The sequence below is a fragment of the Opisthorchis viverrini genome, assembly GCF_000715545.1.
Source record: "Opisthorchis viverrini unplaced genomic scaffold scaffold56, whole genome shotgun sequence".
NCBI classification, from domain to species: domain Eukaryota; kingdom Metazoa; phylum Platyhelminthes; class Trematoda; order Opisthorchiida; family Opisthorchiidae; genus Opisthorchis; species Opisthorchis viverrini.
In genome coordinates, this window is record NW_008752000.1 from 243,074 (window position 1) to 254,402 (window position 11,329).

Below are 11,329 nucleotides of genomic sequence, written 5' to 3' on the forward strand. Positions count from 1 at the left end.
GCTATCAAACCTGAAGTTGAGGAAGCAGGTCACACAGTCCCGCAGAAATGTGTGTAGGCAATAGCTGGGGCTTTTCCAATCAGGGCTCAGGGGCCGCAACAGATCTCACTGTCTGTTGATAGGTCAGAACAATACGAGGTAATTCAGCCAATGGTGTGATGAGCTGGTGCTCGGATGACCTTGAAATGCCATTAGCTTAGCTCATGCCAAGTTGTTTGTTTCTGAGCCTTTGATTGCATGCGCACACAATCGGTGACCTTGACATGATCGATGGCAATCCACTGCCATTGCTTTCACTGGTCTGTTGACGGCTTCCACCGCATCGAGCGTGCGGTCGGTGCTATTACCGCTGTGCTCGATCCACACATTCGCGCGGCTTTGTGTGCACGCGTGTGTTTAGACATCACATCCAAGGACAAACCGAACGTTGCACCTACCGTCCGCAGTCAGTAATAACTTCGCTCGGTCTGCCTGACTAGCTTCCGTCAATCAAAGCTGTTGACTGGATACTCCTAACTTTTTGTAAATTACTGTGAACATCGATCAGACACAACATGGCAGCCTCCGTCTGGAAACTGTTCTGTACGCTGTTCCTTGTATCCTCCAGCAATGCCCTTGACTGTTATGAATGTCATTCGAACGTGGATCAAGGATGTTTTTCTCTAAACCCAGAAAAGATTAGTCCAACACCTTGCCCTGCAAGTTCCAAGTCGTGCACAAAGGTTGTTCAGGTAAGTTGAATTTACCGGATACTCACACTCTGATTTCCATACTTCACTCGTCAGTTGCCGCTTAGCGAACGTCAATGATCACAGTTAGGATCACCCACTACGGAACAGTCGTTGACCTGTGTTAGAATAGTCATCCAAGGGTCAGAGAATGAGGGTCGAACTTTCCAGGGATAGAAGGATTGGTGTTTCACAAGCAGTCTCTATGATGATTTCTTCAAAAATTTATGATTTTATGTTGATACCTGATCGTTCTCCTTCTCNTGACCTGTGTTAGAATAGTCATCCAAGGATCAGAGAATGAGGGTCGAACTTTCCAGGGGTAGAAGGATTGGTGTTTCACAAGCAGTCTCTATGATGATTTCTTCAAAAATTTATGATTTTATGTTGATACCTGATCGTTCTCCTTCTCACTACTCCGGCACACTTACGCATGAATGCTCCCGGAATATCTGCCAGACTAAGACTAGTCGGGAGCGTCATCTGAGACTTAAAGGACTTGCGGTCCACAGGCGACATGGTGTACCGTGCAGCTAGATCCTGCATCAGATCTGAGCATGTCAGATGGATTTGGACATGGACCTTTGCCCTAAGATGACAAACGCCTGACGATTCGACAGCAGAAGCTGCCCTTAGTAAATAAGCGATTGTCTGAAAACAACAAACACCTGTGTTTGCTTAATTTTTCAATTTTTATTGTTTGCATGAAGAAAGCTTCTGTCGTACTGAAGAAGTCAGTTGGCGTTGGGAGCATCCAATGAAGTAATGAACCTTTTTTCTAGCCTAAAATCAACTCCGGTCTGACTTTGCACAGGGCCCGTAACTACAGTCTTCGATAGAGTTAATATCAGTTAGTGAAATCCCAAGGTCCATCCACCTAAAAAGCCGTAGCTGTCAACCAGGAAACCAAAATCTTGTGAGAAGTTCTGTTTTTGATGATACGATGCATGGTTCTACTTAGCTCTTCTACTGTGCTCACAAGAAATACGCTTTTATTATCAAAGATGGATCCTTTTGTTGCGGAGTGCTTTCGTCGCCTGGCTCAAAACTCAGCAGGTTATTGCTATCCTCACTGAATTCTTAGACGATAAAAACGAGAACATACTACGTGCCAGCAATCCCTTTTCTGCATTCATACTTATGCCGTCAGCCTGTTATTTCGAATCATGCCTTTTCTATTGCGGAGATTGACTACCTCTGAGTGATGTTTTCATCCATTGTGTATAAGATGCATGGTTCAAATTGCCGTTCAGAAGAATCAGCTTGATTCCGCTGCTGACCGAGACAGAGTCAAGCAGTAAATTGCTGAACCCTTCAGTGCAATCTTGAATTCAAGCCATATCTGACTCGAGTTAAGTTTTCTTCGCTTTTCCACCTTGTTGTGATCGACTGTTACAAGCAACCTGGTATCACATGATAGTGTGTATTGGAACACGGAGGAAGAACATACCTAGTTCGTTTCTTCCTAAACTGTATTGTTATCTCTGATCACTAGGACCTAGAAAGTTGATACAAACTTAACTCGACAGCGCATCACTACCTCTACGGGTAAGCTGATTATTGGAACTTGAAGGTAAGTTCTTAGGAATCAGTAATCAACTTTGTGATCAACATGCATGCTTTCCACTAAACGAGTGGAACTGTCGTCACAAAATTGGAGAAGTAGTATTGATAGAGCCTAAAGGAGGGTGAAACCTGTTTTCAGCAACTTTATGAGTAGTACGTCGTTCACTACTTAAATCCATAGTATGGATTTGCACACAGCGAAAGCAGGGTGGTTTGTATGAACTACTTTGGAAAAGTCACGAATTCCCTGCCCATCGACATTCACTTCAGAATATCGCTGTTGACGCATGTTATGGGTGTAGGGCCGCATAGAACTATGTAAAATGGCCACGTTGCTCTGCAGTTCTGGAACAAGTCGAAGCGGCTGTTTGAACAGCCCGGTGATAGTATGGCCCATAAAATCAGACATGCATGCATTGGATGGTGTTCTGCTTAGATTTTCTCGGAGGAAGGCTTTAAGAAATATTTATGGACAAACACAGCTGCATTTTTAGACATTCTAATTTTTGTCGATTCCGTACCTTCTATTCATTTAGCTGTTAATTGTCAGCGCATTTGATTGCTTCAGAGCTAGTAATCGCTGCTGGCATCCACGTCAACCAATGAAAAAAAGGAAATGACTGTTCAGCTACAACAACATTCCGGTGTATGGCTGCCATGTGTCCTGAAGGTAATACAAGGACTTAGATGCTGTTAGGCTGCTGATGCCTCGATACGATCAGTAGAAAACCCAGAGTTGGGCTCGAGCCGCGGACCTTCCGGCACCCAAACAGACGAGCTGTCTGAGCCAGTGCATGGATAATCTACAATTAACTGGTCGTAAAAGGGCTGGGTTGTACAGTCCAGCACATCGACCTTGCAACCACCAGAGAGCCAGCACAAAAGTCAATAGATTGCGGAGTTCAGGTAGCCCCGCTGTGCTTTTTGGTCGCATCTCTCGTGTTCTCTGAGCTTGGAAATTTGTTTGCAAACGTTTCGCCACCTGTCAGTGCGCCGTTGGCTGGGTACTTTTCCTTACCTGCTTGCGTTTCATGCTTTTGAGGAGAGTAGTTGATATCTACTAATATGAGTAGCTGCTTGAGGGACAGCTTTACCATAAGTCCATTAACCCACTTACAATTTGAGCTGCGTTGTGATCCGCATTCCTTGCATTCGACTGGTTCGTCCAACAGCTTTCTCCTGGTTGGATATCACATGCTGATTTCACCCGTCCACACCCTGTGCCGCGTTGTGGCCTGTCTTCCTTCGATGTGATCGGTTATCCTGATACCTCTACTTTTAGCAGTTTTCCGTTTTTTTTCGTGGATTCGTTCCAAACCTATGTTGCGTTGTGGTGCAGTTTCCTTGAGTTGACTTAGCTGGTTGTGCTTTCCCTTGCTCCTCCTGACGACTAAACTCTGCCTCAGGTTTGCGTTCATTTCGGTCCTTTGATTTATCAATTGAGAGCCTTCTAATTCAATTGATTTAACCTCTAAATTCGAGCTCCTATGTTCTCAGCTTCCTTGTTCAGTTTTGAGCTCAGCTGGATTAAAGTTCTCTTGTTGTCAGTAGTTAACAGACTTGGTCGATTTCAATGTTTGTTGATGACGTCATTGGTGGAACATAGTTCTTCCAGAGATTTACGTTCCTTGATTGTTCTTTCCCGCGCTACTAGGGGAACGTCATCCCAATGGAACTCGTGTCCCTCCCGATCTTCACTTATGGAGATGAGTGGAAATTGATCTTACGTTTTGACATCGAGCTTGTGTTTATGAAGTTTGTTGGAAAGTTTCCTTCCCATTCGCTCTACGTAGTGTTTGCTACAATCCTTGCATTGTAGCATTGTTCTTCGCTATTGAATTCGATTTCCCTTTGGTTTCAAAACTGTCCTCTGTTAGATATTTGCAGGTTTGTAGACCATCATGGTACCATGCAGTTGTCAGATGTTCTGTACGTACGGAAGCGTGATCTGTGTGCCTTCCGTGTGTTCTCTTGAGTCTATAAGGCTGAGCCTTTTTGAGCTATCTTCAAATCGAGTTTATCGGTTGCCCGTTTGGAAGACCTGTTCCTCAATTAGCCAATCACATCAAGAGCTATCAAACTGGTCTTTCAAAACCATATAAGCGCAAGCAGTTCAGGAATAGGCACCCAGCCAACCGCGCACAGACCACGTCCGCCAAGATGTTCGCAAGCAGATTGCCAGTCTTAGTGAACAGGACAACAGTTACCAAGACTAACACCAATCTCCGCTACTTGCTGATCAGGTTGGAGGGTTTATGGTGTGTTGATTGCATCTCTCGCGTGGATATCATATGCTCAATTGACTACCAATTTCACACTACAGGCCATCAGTCACTCGATACAGCCCAAAAACGTGGAAGCATCAACTTTGAGGTCATGTGGGTGCTGGATCCAGGGCTGCCGCTAACGAAAGGCGTAGGTAAGCAGTACTGTCGGCTCAGTTCAAGACAGTACAACGTACGACATCAGCAGAACTGTGTAGGACCCGCATTTTCGTGGTGGAGCTAATCCAGTACTAATGCTCAGTTCAATGCAAAATGCACGAGCAAAGGCTTGTCATGTCTTGGAGCCACAGTTTCCTTGACTTTGGTTCCGTCTGTCGAAGTTCACCGAAATCTCTTTGTGGAATGTGCCACCCAGTTCCTGGCCAGAATCCCACGGCACCAACGTCATTGAAGGCCCATTTACCGACGGCTCGAACTTGCGCCTGTTTCCGGACAAACTTGGAGAGATACCGGTGGTTCAAATTCAAAGCTAACTGGAGCATCCTGGTCCTGAAGACCAGGAGGATCACCGGCTACACCAACTGAGATTGGCTGTGGTAATCCACATTTAGGCTAAACTATTTAAAAGCGAAGTCCCTTTTGGCGTTCCCCTTGGAAGTGGCCTCTCTCTGTGGGACCGCACGGTAGGTTTTGGACGTAGCGAGCCAATCCAAAGAACTCACACGTATTTTCATTCTTGTTTGGATAAGAAATACTCAATCAGAAACTGCGAGATGCATTTCAGTTGGCTGTTTTGAGAGGCTCAGTTTGTCATTCAAAGTGTTAGTTGATGGAACACACGGTTAGGTATTTTTTATAGGCATATTTATGAGTGAGGTAACGCCGTTAAGTATATCACAATGAGAAAAGAACTGACAAAGCATCAAGGGGCGAGTCAGGCATTCGGCACAATGGTTTGATGAGTAGTGAGCGACCAAATATGAGCGGTCGATGCGCACATGCGTATCACTCTCGGGGTTTGTACGCGGTGTGGGCAATGCTAACAACCGCAACGTTACCCTCTCCCAAGCAGAGCGTTCATAGGAAGTCCTTTTAGAGAGTTCGTACGCGGTGTGAGCAATGCAGAGCATGCATGCAGAGCGTTCATAGGAAGTCCTTTTAGAGGGATCCAGGCCAAATCACGTGAGTGGAATGCGCAAGTTCGGCTGCCGAATAACTTTCAGTCTGTTCCCTAGTAGCTACGGCAAAGGGCACATGCAATTCAAATGTGCCCGACAAAATGTCCCGTTCAAAACACTTAGTCACCCCTACCCGTGTCATTAGAACTGATGTGAAATGTGGCACGAGGCGTCAATAAGTCTTCTACTATCTTCAGGTGCAGACGCAAAAATAGATTATTGAATTGAAAATAGTTTATTGGTTGGTCGCTTATTGATTAGCTCCTGGGGATCACCTAACCTGCTTTATTAGTTTATTGCACACAGATGGGGTTGGTTGAATTGGACCAACATGGATTCAGTTGGTTTTGTGTAACAAATGTGCTGAACGAATTCGTGGAGCCAGCTTGATTGCTTGTTTCGACCAGTTGAGCTTTGCGCCAGTGACTCATGAGCGTACATGTCAAGAAAAGCCTGCGACTCAGACTACCTGCAACAAAAAAGTGGAGCTATTGAGGGAAATGCCACTGATAAGCAGTCTCCCGAACCCTTTTGCTTTGATTCACACTCACGCTTAAAGTTCCTATCTTCAGAGGTCGTGTCGTCGTTTCTTCAAAACAGCACATTCACGCTTAAAGTTCCTATCTTCGGTTAGTACAATAGAGGTCGTGTCGTCGTTTCTTCAAAACAGAGGCTCATTTCGCAAAGGTCTGTCCACTTGCTATTCCATGCGGTCGCGAAGATACTGGAACGGTGATGCTATGTACCTCAGTAACCTGCCAAAGTGTGCTGGAGAATGCTTGCGCAGCATCCACGTGGTCTCTCCTACCAGGTTGGTCAATAGATGGAGGTCAGACAAAAAGTCCCTCTGGCCCTTCAGGTTGAGGGCTGAAATAAGTGTGACAATTTGTTTCTTAAAATTTGGGCTACTCGGTTGGTAGCAGGCCAACCACCACTGTCTCGCAGACAGGTTTTTAAAGCAAAGGCTTTGGTCGAGGTTCTCCTATCTTGGTTTGGGTGGCCTGGTTGTTTTCGAACCAACCTACAAACGTGAACCTTACGGACAAGAGTACCTTCATTCCATGTTGGCAGTTGCGTTGTACCATCGGCAGGGCCGCCTTATTCTCTGCGTACAGCAGGCGACAGTTAAAAACCAGCATGAATTACTGGTTTATCGCTGTGGTTGATGATGATGGTGATGATGCCTCATACGACTCACGAATTCCCATGCAGCTGCACACACGCTTGTACTGGCAGAACAGACATACGTCTGGCAGAATGCACAGCTGGGTTTGCCACTTGGATGTGGACAGGGTAGGGTCGTAGGTCAGTCCGAAACCTCGCTCCACAGTCTCTTCGAAACAATCCATCAACCTGACTCCCCGAATTCTGCTACACTTCACCGACTCCAATTTTCTTAGTGATCATTGCAGTCCTGCCAGTCAGATTCCACCAATCGTACCTGAGTGCCCTTGAAGTAGAGTATATGGTTGTGGTAGAACTGATCAGAAAACCCACCGAAATCACAGGATTTTCAATCGTTTACCCTATTTTACACATACAAATGTGGATATTGAAAGAAATCTTAACTATTGAAGCACGTATCTTCTATTTGCTCGGGTGAGAACGTCCACAGATCACACGAGGATTTCATTTTAGAACTTTTACGTGATTGTATGGTGTGATGTGATTGTGGTAACCTTTGAACTTTCATATACTTATTCAGTGTCTCCTATGAGCACTTCATTTTTTGATCGGTTCGGACTTGAAGCTCCATTGAAAACCGTTGAATTTGAGTACATTGACCTTTGAACTTGGATGAAATGCTCGGTATCTATGTCGGCCAAGCTACGACAGTTGAAGTGCTGAAATCGGCTCGTCCGAACGAGCTGTTAGAGAAACAAATTTGCCTCTGCCCTGGTGGTCATGTCCAAATGTTTTACTGCTCAGTTTTTTCTGAATTCTGCACGGTAGTATGAGGCGAGAGCATCCTGACTACCGCACCAGGTACGTGCATTCGGCGAGAGCCGGTTTGTATGTGCAACTGGATAAATTTAGGCCCCTTGTGTTTACACGTTCAGAACATCACGCTTTAACAACCGCACAACGGTTTGTCCGCATGGTTGACTTATCACCTCTGTGCGATCGATTTCTAATCAACACCGATGTGTTGTAGAGCCAGCAGTGCCCCACAACGTAACATGCATTAGTATGTCACTTTGAATAGCTGGTTTTGTTTACATCCGTGAACTCCATTTACAACTGTTGCGAGCTGCATAACATTTGAAAGTCACAAGCTGAAAGCGTGACCTGTCACGTGACTGATATGGATTGTGAAGCACGTTGGTTAGAACCCATTTGTGAGTTGAAAGGCGCAGTTTTTCGCCACAGTTGTCAGTCAGTCTCATTGGAGGACGGTAGAAAGCTCCGGCGCCTGTATATCTAGTACCAAACTGAGGTTAGCCAGTTTTCCTAAGAGAAGCGTCGCCTTTCGGAGCAAAGATGCTTACAAAGTGGTGACTTTCTCAGAAGGTATGGCTCGCCGTCAGAAACCCTTATTACACCGTTATGCTAATCTCAGTTTTCCGTGTATCTGCTCATCTATCTGGGCGAATCCAGCGATTCTGAGCAGAAGATTCAACAGCAAACTTTACTGTTTGACTATCGGTGTACCCCGAACACTTATCGGGTCTGTTCGAGCTTTGTGGCAGAGCATGCAGTCCATAGCCAGTGGGCTCAGAGAGGGTGGCAGGTACCGTCCTCTCTGATGGTGACTTCAAGGTCGGACACGTCAATGGACAGAGCTGGGGTTAGACTTCACACCAATAGCGTCCACCCATCCGAGCTTTTGCCGTCAGTTCTCCAGAACAAGACATATCAGTACACGGTCAAATTGGGTACTCAGGGTATGACATAGTTTTCTGTCTTAGGACGCATTCCAAGGCGGCCCCCAGGGTGCGTGCGCGTATATGCTGAATAGGGAGTCAAGAAGCGCATTACTACTAGAGTTCGATGATATCTTGCCTACCCAACCGGGTTCTTAGAATATGCTGCAAGCGCACAATTACGGTGTCTTATCAAGGTTGACGTGATTGACCCTAGAAGTCACTAGCATGAGTGTGAGGGGTGGGCCTAGGAGCATTATTCACTATGTGATACTCGTCCTGAGGTAGACCTTGTCAGTTCTGGGATGAATGCTTTCACCAGGAAAGCATCAGAGGTTGAGATAGGTCTGTGGTTAAGGCGCGAACGTACCGACCAGAGGGTCTGTGGGCCGAACCCAACCTCAGCATCTCTACCGCTCGTGTCTAGGATTCGGCTTCCTTCGGGTGACCTGGCAGCTTGCAGGTGTTATAGCTGAACGAGAAAATCACCAGATCTACAAGATGCTTTGAGCTCTTGTAAAGCTTGTCTTGTAGCTGGAAATATTCATATTCAGCGGAACAATCCCGTCTGCCAGATGGTCCTCACAAACAAAACTGGCGACCGAAATATCTGTCAACAGTTGCACCAACTCATCCGGAATACGTCGAGCTCGGACGGAGTTGTATCAGTTCAGAACTGGAGTGCGAGGACAGATCGAACGACGTCGATCCTGGGGGAAATCACGGCTGTGGTGAAAATTGCTCGGACAATTGCTCAGTCACGATCATTCATCCACCCTTGAGTGAGGGGACTATGACGAACTTCTTAGAACATCTTTCAGAAGCTAATCTGACAGACGTTGAGTTTTGATAGCTATATTGTCATGCCTGATTACTCAGTACGGAAAAGCTTACTTAACCGTGCGAATTCCTCTGGTACGACCGAACTGGCTGTTTTTATTTGCTATTTACCTGTGGCTTGTTGTTGTTCTGCTGGCTAGTTTGGCTGAAAATGTCTCGTCGCCAGGCAAGGTGGCATTACCAGTGCGTTTTAGAGGTTATGCGTGAGTTCACGTGTTGCTTGCCCGCCCTGAGCGACCTTTGCCTCCCGTGCAACAACATGTTGATGCTGTTATCTTGTCAGGTGATTAAGCTGTCAACCAACCCACCCAAATCAATAAATAGACCAACGGCTATCCACACGACTCAATTTACCGTAGTTCTTCTGAAAGTAATTAATGGTTCATATGTTGCTTCGCTGCTTATTTATCTTCGAGTTTGGGTCCTTGTGAGCACCTTGAACCTAATCAATTCCTCCTCTTTCGGAACAAAGACCCACAGAGTTTTTTCACCAATACATTGTCTTCCTCTGAGCAGGGGATTGACCAGAACTAGTCACCACTGAGAATTATTCTGTGATGAAGTCTGTCGTAGTAAGACTTGGCATCTAACGCAACTTCTGTACGATTTCCTTCTTTCTAACAGAAAGCTCCTTTCAGAAGTGATTCAGCCAACAACGTGACCAGCGATGAGCGAGTTTCACGGTTTTGCAGCCCCGTGACCGTGGAGAGTTTTGGAAGTAGCTGTGTGGAACGTGTTGGTACAAACAAAGTTAACCTTCGTATGTGCGTCTGCAATGGAGACTTATGTAATCCGGCACCGCCAATTCAACAGTCAACGTTCCTGATCCTGTCGCTATTGGTTAGCTTATCACTTCTGACCGTCGGTAGACTGCTATGAGGGAACAAGAGGTGGACGTGCAGGATGTACACTTGCGTAACAGAAACTCCAGTAGATGAAACTAAATGATTCGTTCTTTTTCGGTATCTACCACAGTTCATAGGTTTTCTGTCTTCTTCACCTTTGTAGCATGTAAACATCAGAGAGCGACAGAACGAAATTTTCTTGTCATCACAATCTGACGCACATTCAACATAGACGAGTCAACGCTTCAATTTGTTTTTGAATAGTGTTCAAAATTGAATCTGTCCGTGTCGTTTTTTTGAAATCTTATTTTGAACTTCAGATACAGCATTGTCTGTGTAGTCAGCGGATCGTCTTTGTAGTTTTCTTTGACAAAAGGGTAGATCAACCGGTTTCGATTGAATAACGAATCCTATATTTGTAATGTACTACTCATAAGGTTGCTGAAAATCCATTCACAGCCCACGACCGGTTTCGCCCTTCTTGGGGCTCATTCATTTGCCTGAGAACATCATAAACGAGAGATTCAGCTGGGTTCCAGGTGAGTCTCTCGAAAGAACCAAATTAGTTTGCAGATGAGTACATAGTCGCTAACGAATCCTCTAGTTTATGGTCACGTGCTTTCGTAACGGTTAACTTGATCGGAAGAGAATCGCCAATAGTTAAGCGTATGAAACTCTTCTAAATTCAGAAATGATAATGGCTCAAAGTGTCCTGAGCGACTCGACAAACATTCTCTTGATGTAGCGAATTTAAGCCCGCCAAGCTCATAGTTTGTCCTTCGTCCTGGGACCCAAGCGTTTCCTCCCTTATTTCGACGTTGAAAAACAGCTTTGGCACATCAACGACGCATGGCACATTTCAGACCAAAACATAACTTCCCATGTCAAGGTCTTGTTCCATAGGTTACCATGTTATTATGAACGAGGCACAAATCTGGTTTCTGTGTATAAATAACAGTGGCCTCGAAAACTTTAATAGTCTACCGTCTGGTTGTCCGAATACTAATCAAGTCTAGGCGTTGGATCCATGCGATGTTTGATTTCAAAATCAGGACTGGAGGACCACAGTTGAGATTAGAGTGG

The 11,329-nt window shown here is 45.4% G+C and overlaps 1 protein-coding gene across 1 annotated transcript; it reads left to right on the top strand.

The window, feature by feature from the left end:
• Nucleotides 1-244: 244 nt before the first annotated feature.
• T265_10188 (hypothetical protein) lies at nt 245-10,611 on the top strand (the record flags this gene model as incomplete). The annotated part of the gene is made up of 2 exons (XM_009176485.1): nt 245-731; nt 10,026-10,611. 2 exons carry the CDS (start codon nt 555-557, stop codon nt 10,278-10,280), a joined length of 432 nt encoding a protein of 143 aa, XP_009174749.1.
• Between the last annotated feature and the right edge of the window lie 718 nt (nt 10,612-11,329).